This window comes from Engystomops pustulosus, chromosome 1, assembly GCF_040894005.1.
Source record: "Engystomops pustulosus chromosome 1, aEngPut4.maternal, whole genome shotgun sequence".
Classification (NCBI taxonomy): Eukaryota; Metazoa; Chordata; class Amphibia; order Anura; family Leptodactylidae; genus Engystomops; species Engystomops pustulosus.
Window position 1 is genome coordinate 269014322 of NC_092411.1, and position 12443 is coordinate 269026764.

Below are 12443 nucleotides of genomic sequence, written 5' to 3' on the forward strand. Positions count from 1 at the left end.
TTCCCCTGGAGCCCCGTGGTGCCTGAGCATGCAGTGAGCAGAAGATACAAGAAGCAGGTAGTACCTGAGAAGAAGAGCCGGAAGACGCCCTCCCCAGAGTAGGAGAGATGTTAGTGACAGACTGAGAGGACAGACTGGATGAGACAGGAGATTTGTAGTGGTTAGGAGAAAGGATCTCACAGGAGAACCTATTGGGCTTTTTGTCAGTCGCCAGGTTGCGGGCAAAGATTTTTGGAGAAGGTAAGTTATCGTACACATCTGCCTCATCATAGAGCACCTCTTCTCCCGGGCGCCTGTTATAATCCTCGTCCGGCCTCCACTGTAAATACACACACAGCTTTACTATTAGGAAGAAACAGAAGGCAAAGGGGGGAAAAGGAAGGAAGCACGGGGGACAAACAGTGCACCAAGGCCGACCCCTGAACCCACCACAGCCAGGAGAATGGCATCCACAAGGAAATACAGGATAGAAAAGAGGTGACACTGGCCTGGTGTGACCAAATATGTGACCATGCCGGGTAGATCCAAGAGCCACAACCCCAGGAGGTCACTCTCAGGCACTGATACATTCACTATATGTAGTCATAGCAAATAGAGGGCAAGTTCTGAGCTTGGAACAAATTTTAATTCCCCCCTCCACACTTTGCCCTCCTTCTACCTGCTGTAATATGACAAACTGGGAGGGCGGAGCTCTCCCGCACCGCATAACTGCCAGTGTATCTGCAGCACAGAGGGGCTCTGGTAACAACCCCCTCCCCCCTCCCCCCATAGTACTTCAGGCTCAGAAGCATAATCAGAAATGGTGATTTTAGAAGGTGGGAGGCCATGGATAACAAATATAAGACGAATACCACAGGCATGGTGCCTGGAGCTATGAGTAAGTTGGTTTATCATGATGGATTTTGATGGTAGAGTTCCTTTAAAGGGGTTATCCGGGTATAAAAATTTACTTACGGCCGGAGTGAGACGTGCTATTTAAAACAAATAAACGTGTACTTACCTCGTCCGGCGCTGCTGATGTCCCATCCGACACCAGCTCCCAGCGCTTACAATGCTGAGAGATAGGGTCGGATGGGAGGAGTCGGACACATCCTGGACCAGAAGTTCCCGGTGTGCGGCTTCTGTGCCCCTGTAAACAAACAGGGGCACGGATCAGACGGACCGAGGCGCTGGACATCAGCGGCACCGCAGGAGGTAAGTACACCTTTATTATTTTTAAATAGCCCTCCCCAGCCCGGCCCGAAGTAAATTTTTATAACCGGATAACCCCTTTAATCTTGCCTATACACTATAGATACAATTATAAAACTACAATCCTAGTGTTGGGAAATTCAAACGTACTGTATATACTGGCGTATAAGACTACTTTTTAACCCCTTAAAATAATGGCTACAGTGGGGGGTCGTCTTATACGCCGGATATACGGGGGCCGCACTGTGTGAGGTGGTTTTTTTCCCCCGTCAGCACGCAGAGAGCCGCTTCCTGGGACCGCCGCGCATGCGCGCCAGTCCGCCTCTCACAGTCATTAGAAGAGGCTTAGTACTGACTGACGGGGCGGCGCGCTGTATGCTAATGCAGACGCCCTGTCACAGCGGTCGGCGTCACAGAGCTGGGGGTCACAGGCGGCACTTACAGAAGCATGTCGGATCTTCATTAATATCGCAGCTTACAGTTATGATCACCAGGCACTTGCTCTCTTGTTTGTTTTGCAAAGTTTTAAGCAGACTTTTTTTCATTTGGGAGAGGGGTAGTCTTATACAGTGAGTATATACCAAATTCTATATTTTTAGGGCAGAAGTTGGGGGTCGTCTTATACGCCCAGTCGTCTTATACGCCGGCATATACGGTATTTTCCAAAAGCCACCAATAAAATGACACATTTCGAGTGGGTTTCAGTATGGATGTCCTTACCAATCCATTGATGCACGGGACATCATCGTAGTGAAGAGCTACTCCGCTGGGACAGGAGTAGCCATTAGTGGGGGCTTCACGATACGGGTTAGTGGATATTACTCTTCTGTTCATGAAACTGAAAGAAAAAAAAGGACACAGTCTTATGGAGAGGATCCCGGTGTCCAATCCTACAAAGCCTCAACAAGTAACTTTCAAAGTACAGGCGGTCCCCTACTTAAGGACACCCAACTTACAGATGACCCCTAGTTACAGACGGACCTCTCCACCCCCTGTGACCTCTGGTGAAGCTCTCTGGATGTTACTATAATCCCAGACTGCAATGATCGGCTGTAAGGTGTCTGTAATGAAGCTTTATTGATAATCCTTGGTCCAATTACACCAAAAAATGTTTAAACTCCAATTCTCACTGGGGCAAAAAAAAATTTTTGTCTGGATCTACAATTATAAAATATACAGTTTTGACTTACATACAAATTCAACAAACCTATGGAACCTATCTTGTACGTAACCTGGGGACTGCCTGTAAAATTTTCTGTATTTAGTTGAGACACACAGTGATGCTGCCTCCTGCTGGACAAGAAGGGTAAAACAGCCAGGATCCAAAGCTTCTCTGATCCCTGCCATCAACACTTGACTGCAGCTGGGAATCAGTGTTATCGAGGGAAGGGGTTAACAATTGAAAGCCACAATGCAGATATGAAGAAAGCCTAAATGACTATCCTGGAGAAGTTATTGGTGAATCTGCCTATAGCCACCATAATAGGGTACCCGCCCGTCTGTTGGGGATCGGAGCATACACTTTATTGTCCCTCTTGGTGATCCGTATTATTGCTTAACCATAGATGATAAGTTTCTTGAGGAGCTGAAGACAATGAGGTCAGAAATGTCAGAGTTTAGGATTGTGATGGATCCCTGGGGCTATAAAAGAGGGTGGAACATGTGGAGAGGACCCAACATGACGTTATATTGGGAGTATATCTGCAGTGTGTAACAGGTCATCCTGTAGCACAGTGTTCCTAGAGGATAACCAGGATCCTAGTCATCTCCATAGCTGTATCAGGGAGTGAGGACATCCTTGGAACCAGCCCATACATTGTATCTGGGAGGTCCGCAAGGATTGTGCTCATCAGTAATGCCTGGTGCCAATACTATTAAACCTTATACCATTAGCAAGAGGTTTTTCCAAAAAGAGTGGAGATTTCATGCTGAATCAACCAAAAAAATTTCCAGAATTTTTTTTGCCAGGTTTGCAGCCCCACTGACCACCACTAGGTGGCGCCGTGCAGAAGGGATCCGCACCAAACTATCCAGGTTTTTATGAACATAACCGGAGAGGGCGAGCACATTTATTTTACTTTTTATTTTCTCTAAGTGAAATCAGAGGGAGTGGACACGGAAAATGGGCCAAATTGTGGTTTTGACCCGATGGACTGAAGTACAGTTAATTTGAAGAGGCGAACACATAAACATATCGCCTGACAAGTAATAGGAGCCGACAAGAAGAGCTCCTAAACGAATAATTAAGCTCTTACTTGGCAAACGTTCCACAAAATAAAGACATAAGACGATGACTATGAGATTTTACATATGGAAGTGCATCTCAGGTGAAGAGATACCAGCACAAAATGTGAGCCATGAAGCACAGCGTGATCTGTACGGGGGCCAAGATCTCTGCTGCCTGCCCATAAATAACAACAATTCTACATACATGGACTAATAAAGATCTAGTACCGATCACATTACTCTGTCAGCAGAAGTACTTGATTTCATTATCCCTGTACTGTGACATCACTGTGTGTATTATCTCTGTACTGTGACATCACTGTGTATATTATCCATGTACTGTGACATCACTGTGTGTATTATCCCTGTACTGTGACATCACTGTGTATATTATCCCTGTACTGTGACATCACTGTGTGTATTATCCCTGTACTGTGACATCACTGTGTGTATTATCCCTGTACTGTGACATCACTGTGTGTATTATCTCTGTACTGTGACATCACTGTGTGTATTATCTCTGTACTGTGACATCACTGTGTATATTATCCATGTACTGTGACATCACTGTGTGTATTATCCCTGTACTGTGACATCACTGTGTATATTATCCCTGTACTGTGACATCACTGTGTGTATTATCCCTGTACTGTGACATCACTGTGTGTATTATCCCTGTACTGTGACATCACTGTGTGTATTATCTCTGTACTGTGACATCACTGTGTGTATTATCTCTGTACTGTGACATCACTGTGTATATTATCCATGTACTGTGACATCACTGTGTGTATTATCCCTGTACTGTGACATCACTGTGTGTATTATCCCTGTACTGTGACATCACTGTGTGTATTATCCCTGTACTGTGACATCACTGTGTGTATTATCCCTGTACTGTGACATCACTGTGTGTATTATCCCTGTACTGTGACATCACTGTGTGTATTATCTCTGTACTGTGACATCACTGTGTATATTATCCATGTACTGTGACATCACTGTGTGTATTATCCCTGTACTGTGACATCACTGTGTATATTATACCTGTACTGTGACATCACTGTGTGTATTATCTCTGTACTGTGACATCACTGTGTGAATTATCCCTGTACTGTGACATCACTGTGTGTATTATCCCTGTACTGTGACATCACTGTGTGTATTATCCCTGTACTGTGACATCACTGTGTGTATTATCCTTGTACTGTGACATCACTGTGTGTATTATCCTTGTACTGTGACATCACTGTGTGTATTATCTCTGTACTGTGACATCACTGTGTGTATTATCCCTGTACTGTGATATCACTTTGTGTATTATCCCTGTACTGTGACATCACTGTGTGCATTATCCCTGTACTGTGACATCACTGTGTGTATTATCCCTGTACTGTGATATCACTTTGTGTATTATCCCTGTACTGTGACATCACTATGTGTATTATACCTGTACTGTGACATCACTGTGTGTATTATCTCTGTACTGTGACATCACTGTGTGTATTATCTCTGTACTGTGACATCACTGTGTGTATTATCTCTGTACTGTGACATCACTGTGTGTATTATCCCTGTACTGTGACATCACTGTGTGTATTATCTCTGTACTGTGACATCACTGTGTGTATTATCCCTGTACTGTGACATCACTGTGTGTATTATCCCTGTACTGTGATATCACTTTGTGTATTATCCCTGTACTGTGACATCACTGTGTGTATTATTCCTGTACTGTGACATCACTGTGTATATTATCCCTGTACTGTGACATCACTGTGTGTATTACCCCTGTACTGTGACATCACTGTGTGCATTATCCCTGTACCGTGACATCACTGTGCACTTGTGCACTTTAGTATTTACAATCCTCTTACCAAAAGGATTGCTTAGCGGTCTGGATGACGTTGGCCGTGGTGTCCACATCAATGTAGTCATAGTGCAGCGCTCCGGGATCGGTAGAAGAGCCGCTTTCTGCCAGTAAGATTCCTATCCACCGGCCCATGTTTTCTGATGAAGACGCCTAATAGAAATACAAGGTCAAAATGAGATGGTCGGACAGACAGTCCCATTAGAAGTTCTTAAAACTTCTACTAACTACTTACATTGTTTCAGGGTGACTTCTGTTTTATCACAGCTAATATTTCGGGCTATAGATACATTTCTATGACATTTGGATGTGTAACAGCAGACATACCTCTAGTACGGCCACCTCCTGCCCATTACGGAGTAGTCGGAAGGTCAGGGGATGCTTGGAGTCCAGGCCTGGGATGACTTCGCATCCTCTTAGAGGTATGGAGGCGATGTGTGTCTTAAGATCTGTGCGGTCTTTATGAAAGATGAGTTTATGGTCTTTGACCCGGCACCATCGTTCCCTCCAACTTTTGTTGCTAAGGACATTAAGGTAACCTTAAATAAAGGAAACAATAAAATGGTTACGGATCTATAACTACTGTAGGAACCGTCCACATGAGTGTCACAACTAGAGATGAGCGAGCATACTCGTCCGAGTATTTCGCCTGCTCGAGAACGAGCTTTCTTCAGTGAAGAACACATTGCAGATGTTTCCATACATCTGCTAACTTATCAGAAGACATGAGTGCAGAAAGGTGTTCTTCACACACATTGGGGGTCATTTACTAAGGGCCCGATTCGTGTTTTCCCGACGTGTTACCCGAATATTTCCGATTTGCGCCGATTGTACCTGAATTGCCCCGGGAATTTGGCGCACGCGATCGGATTGTGGCGCATCGGCGCTGGCATGCACGCAACGGAAATCGGGGGGCGTGGACAAACGAAAACCTGACGGATTCGGAAAAAACGCTGCATTTAAGACAAAAAATGTGTCGCGAAAATTACACTTACCTTCACCAGGTATAGGCCGGTGAATTTCAGGGCATTCCAGCGCGCCTCCGGGGAACTTCACCGCAGCAGCGCCACCTGGTGGACGGCGGAGGAACTACCTTTCTGCACTTTTTGAAGTTCTACGAATATTCCATTGAATAAAAAAAACGAAGAAACAGGACTGACTTCCTTATTTCTCAATAAAATGACACATTTTATCGGTCCCCTTGAAAAATACTCGAGTCTCCCATTGACTTCAATGGGGTTCATTATTCGAGACGAGCACTCGAGCATCGGGAAAAGTTTGACTGGAGTAACGAGCACTCGAGCATTTTAGTGCTCGCTCATCTCTAGTCACAACCCAATGTACATGTTAGCGGTGGTCCAGATGGGCACCATGACTGGTCTCCATCCCATCCCAAAGTCACCTGTAACTCCTTCTATGTTACAGTGGCACCACCCTGGGATCGGACCAGACGGGCCGCTTCTGCTTTATGTTCCAATCAATGAGAATTAGAGCCCCAGGCCCTGTTGTTGGTTGACCAGTTGTCCTTTCTTTGACCACTTTTGGTGGGTGCTATTACGTACAGCACCCACAAGATCTAACCGTCTGGAGATGCTGTGACCGAGTCATACAGTCTCAAAGTCACTCAGATCCTCAAATTTATATTCTGCCTAGTATAGGCAGTCCCCGGGTTACATACAAGATAGGGTCCATAGGTTTGTTCGTAAGTTGAATTTTTATGTGAGAATCGGAGTTTCAAAATTTGGAGCTGTCATGGGTACAAGGATTATCAATAACGCTTCATTACAGACACCTTACAGCTGATCATTGCAGTCTGGGACTATAGTAACATCCAGAGGTCACAGTGGTCAGAGAGGTCCCTCTGTAACTAGGACTTGTCTGTAAGTCAGGTGTCCTTAAGTAGGGGACCGCCTTGTAAATATAAAAAATATATAATGGATTTCTTACCACACGTTGGGACATCTTCTTCTGCTGATGAAGTTTGCTCATCCGTACTTGGCTTCTTCTTCCCCAGACCAATGATTTTTGTTATTTTCTTCCCCGTTACTTTGGTTACAGTTCCTTTCGGCTCGGCTTTTGTGCCACTTTTCTTTCTTTTCACTAGAAGGGGAAGAAAAAAAAAAAAATATATATATATATATATATATATATATATATATATATATATATATATATAATGTGTTTTCAGAAATATTTGGCATATTTAATATATTTGGCAAACAACATAAATCTGAAGATTGCCGCCTACTGGTTAGTGTCTAAGCCCGTACGTAGTAGTGAGTCTGCTGTTTCTGTAGTGCGGTTTTTGTGGGGACCCCAGACTGATCACCATGGCGGGGTTAGGCTGTCAGTATTGGTTCTGGTTGGCTGCTGGGTCTTGGTCACTGCTGGTGCCATATTGCAACGGTGAACACCACTCACTGTGAAGAGGTCATTGAGTTTAAAGGAGACCGGTCACCAGGTATTACCCCTCTAAACCACTAGCCCCCCCAGGTAGGGGATGAAATGTCCTTTTTAGAAGTCTCTCTTTTAAGTAAATTCTCATCTATTTACATATAAAAAGTCTCCCCCAAAGTCAGGCAAACATGACTCTTTTCATCCCATTTTCACATGAGATGGGTCTCATGGGTCTCAAGTTTAGTGCCTGAAGGGGTAATGTCACTTCAGAAGCCCCAATCTCCATCTCGGGTTCTATAGCACCTAGAAACAACGTTTTTGTGTCATATTAAAGAAAAGAATCTTATCTTTCAAATCACATCAGGCTTATGGACAAGGTGGGAACTGGATCTTTATCTGCAGCTTGCATTTCCAACTATGTCGTTAACTGCCTGTATCTCTGTAGATCACAAAGCCATAAGCCATTATCTTTGATATAACACATAAATCTTACTTCGAGGTACTATACAACATAATATAGGGGTTTCTGAAGTTTCTGCAACCACTAAACTTGACACATCTCATGTGAAAATGAGGTGAGAAGAGTCATATTTGTCTTACTTTGGGGGAGATTTCATATAAAATTGAGAAAGGACATTTCATACCCTACCTCAGGGACAGTTTAGTGGGTATAACCTGAAGACAGGTTCTCTTTAAGCGATTTGGTCAAATTCTTCGCGGGAATAGATCATTGTATAGTGTGTGCAGTCCTGATCTTTCTCTCCAAAAAAATCTGTAAATTATGTGTAGAGACAATATATACTCTATATATACTGAAAGACCACTGGGACCCCTATTAATCCCAAGAATTGGGGTCACATTCTTCCTAGTTGATAAAAGAAAGTTCTAACAGAGGAGATGTCCAAGGGCCAGTATTCATCACATGAGGATGCCAGGAATACTGATAGCGTTACTGTATCCATATAATAAGCACATACACAAGGTTTCTCATGACAAACAAAGCCAGAGCCAAAGAAAGTCACTGCCCGGTCCATATAAATGATGAGAAACCTGATAAAATTAGGCAATGCCAGGACTGCTGGTGACATTTCCCATGGTGATCGGATTAAGCCTATATCCCTATAGGGTGGCATGCCAACAGTGTGTGCCAATGACCCCTTCCAGCAATGCCACAGAGAGGAGGAATGCATGTGAGCGGCTTTTCTTGGCCTCTCGCTGTATTACCATGAAAGCAGAATATAAGGAGAGCCAAACACCAGTCACTTTCATTGTGATTAATGGAGGGCTGGATGCATTTTGTACCATAAAATAGAAGTAACCGCTTTGCACCTTAGGAACCAAGATTTTAGCTTTTACAATGATATATCTCCAATTATAGTAACCCAACAAAGGCGCCTTCAGATGCTCCATCCAGTCCTGGTTTATACAATCCAGTCCCTCCAGTCTCCATATATTTGTTTCCTCATAAATCCATTGTAAGTGATATCAAAAGATTGTATCAAAAAGATACATTTGGTGTCATATTATAGATAAGAATCCCCTACAAGATCCAATTTTTGCCTTTTTTTTTACCTGCCTGTATCTCCATTTCTGTAGCTCTCCGAATCACAAGCCGGATGCGATTTGAAAGATGAGAATCTTATCTTTAATATGACACCAAAAGGGGCGTCTGAAGTGGCTCTCTCTCTAAACCTAATTCAACGCAAAATACGAGTCTTCTCTGCTCATTTTCACTTGACTTTGGAGGAGATTTTTGTACAAGGATGAGATTTCACATAAAAAGTGAGAATTTTAGAAAGTGCATTTCATCCCCTAACGGAGGGGGTGAGTGTCATGTGATAAAATCTGGTGACTAATCAAACAATGTGAGAGTCATGTGAATGGTGCAATATTGGGTGTCTGGTATTGATGGCCAATGTAAGGATAGTCCAAAACTTCCCCAGTTTTAAGCCACCTCCAGCAGCAGTGATTCCTTCACCTCCTTTGTCATTAAGACAAAATGACGTCCTCTTGTCTCCTCTGTGTAGACCACCCGACTTCCCTACAGCTGTATACTTTGTTCTAGTGTAAATCTTCATGGAGAGATGACTTCCTCTCGGTAGCTCATGTATGACCCTTTGGTTCCTGTATGTGTGACCTCTGCCCCCAGGACTACATAAATACTGGTTTGACACCATCACTGCTCATAGATAGTAAGATATTATCTGGTAGGTCACGGGTAATGTAGAAAACACACTAATGAAGTAAAGAAAGTTGCAACTTTTCTGGGTAAATTAAAAGTACAATCCATATACCGGTATGTACTGGTGCAAAGGACCCATTTTTTTGGTAGGATCCCTAAAGGTCCAGGTGCTATGTTGTTATACATAGTGGGACTTTGGTATCAACCTTGGAACTTGTGCATTCCTTTAGAATTTGGAAAAAAAATTTCTAACAAGTCATTAGCACGGTTCTCTTTAAGAAAATTCCGTCTATCAGATGGATATTATTCCGTATTACTGATGATGTTGAATCATGAATAAATGGTGGCTTAATGATTAGCATTACAGCCTTGAAGTGCTGGGGGCCGGGGGTCAACATCTGAAAAGAGTTTGTATGTTCTCTCTGTGTTTGCTTGGGTTTCCTCTGGATCTTCCGGTTTCCTCCCACACTCCCAAACACACTGGTAGGATGATTAGATTGTGAGCCCCATTGGGGACAGCGACTGATTTGGCAAACTCTGTGCAGCGCTGCGTAATCTGTGTGCGCTATATAAATAAAGAATTATTATAAATTTTTGGGACCTCTTTTGGATTGCAGGACACAGAGCAGAGATAAGAATCAGAAGTTAAGGCTCAATCTTTTCCAGGAGGTTAAGCTGATCGTTGAATGTGTCATCTCTCTTGAGCCGTTCACTTGCAGTTACATTAGGAAGATCCCGCTGGGTCTTGCTATTGATTATCTGCTGTAAGTTATCCTGCTGCTTGTCAGGCTGGCGAATGCACGGCCATATGTTGTCAGTGGCAGAAGTATGACCTTGGGAGCAGGCGGCCGACCGCCAGCTGCCTTCATTTATATTTATGACCAAGATGTGGGGCCACAAATTAAAGACTTGGCTCCACAGACTCATCAGTGACTGGCGGATCATATAATATCTTCATGTGCTGCTTACAGTACAGTCACTGAGGATGCAGAGTAATAACCTGCTTGAGTTTAAAGGGAAGCTGCCACCACATTTTACCCCATTAAACTAAGACCCCCCTTAGGTAAGGTATAAAATATCCTTCCTAGAATTCCCTCTTTTATGTGAAGTCTCACCCATTTACCTATGAAAAGAATTTCCTACAAAGTCATGTGAAAATAAGCAGAGAAGAGTCATATTTTATCTCAGAGGAGTCAAGCTCAGAGGCTAAAGGGGGAGAAAGACTTAAGATGCTTTGGTTCTATAATAGCTAAAAAATATACTATTAAAGATAAGCAGTTTATTTTTCAGATCTAATCAGACTTGTGGTTCTGTCCTACTTGTGGTTCATCCTCTAACTGAGGGTTTAGCGAAGTAATATATGGCGAAAGTGTCCCTTAAAGAGACAGGGACCAGTTTTATGGTTTGCTTGGTATTATGACTCAGTCCTATTCCCTTCAATGGGAATGAGCTGTAATCTCAGGCACGACCACTACTAAAACAATGGTGCTGTGGCTGGTAAACAATGAAGAGAATGCAGCAGCTGACAGACAGTGGTGCCAGGAGTCAGAACCCTCCAATCTGATTTTAATAATTTAAGGATCGGAACAATAATCCAACAAGAGGCCTTCTGTGTTCCTGTCATCTTACCCTCATGCAACTTTGCATATTTTCAGTTAAGAACTGGAAACCAACAAGGATGTGATTTGCTGTAAGCTGAAACAGGTACAAGACCAAACCCTAAATGTGCACAATCCAGGTTATATTCAGGTAGATTTAGTTACAAGATTAAATTATCTCTGTGCCCTTATTTATTTGCAGACAGCACTGTCCAATGTATATGTATACATACCGGGTTCCTTGCCGTTGACCATTGTTGTGCCATTCTCCGCGTTACATTCTCCGTCTGAATTGAGCCTCTCTGATGTTCTCTGAATAAAATTTAAAAAAAAAACAAATTATGTATTAGCAGCCAATTGTCAGGTTTGCCACTGGTAACAACCACGATCGGTGCAGGCACCGATCGTTAAATGCCACATGCATAATCGGCGGCACCATTGTGGCTGTGATCGCTGCACCCTGTGTTGTCATCGAGGAGTGACGATCCCTTCCGGGCACTCCATGACCTGTCATCCAGCGAAATACACTAGTGGCACAATGTTATAGATAGCAAAAAAAAAAACCCTATTGCAATACTGTAGTATTGCAGCATAATGTAGGAGTGATCAGACCCCCCTAGGGATAAAGTACCCTAGGGTGCCTAAAAAAATAGTAAAAAATATATATAAATATTCACTTAGAACTGATATAAAAATTAAATCATAAACATGTTGGGGGACTTTTGGGATATAAGAAAACCTATCTATAAAAGTATAAAATTGTCCAAAACACTATTTTTTCACCATTTTGCAACACATAAAAAATTTTATACAAAGTCATCAAAAGGGAAACTTAACCTGGTATGAGGAACTTCTCAACACTATCACAGATCCCCAAACTTACATCCACTATCTGCAAAAAAAACTAACAGACCTAGAGAGCTCATCTAATCCACAATACATTGCGGCATGGGAAAAGGAGCTACGGATACATCTCGAA

General features: G+C 43.0%; 1 protein-coding gene across 3 annotated transcripts in view; it reads right to left on the reverse strand.

The window, feature by feature from the left end:
* The window catches only part of AFAP1 (actin filament associated protein 1), a 95609-nt gene that overhangs the window by 10045 nt on the left and 73121 nt on the right, over positions 1-12443 (reverse strand). For 2 of the 3 annotated variants that reach the window (XM_072126136.1, XM_072126135.1), the window contains exons 8-13: positions 11698-11776; positions 7235-7387; positions 5615-5826; positions 5295-5440; positions 1912-2029; positions 65-319 (exon numbers count right to left, since the gene is read on the reverse strand). In XM_072126136.1, the coding sequence (XP_071982237.1) occupies positions 65-319; positions 1912-2029; positions 5295-5440; positions 5615-5826; positions 7235-7387; positions 11698-11776 (963 nt within the window). The remainder of the gene's footprint in view (positions 1-64; positions 320-1911; positions 2030-5294; positions 5441-5614; positions 5827-7234; positions 7388-11697; positions 11777-12443) is intronic. The other variant, XM_072126137.1, reaches the window with a different exon arrangement.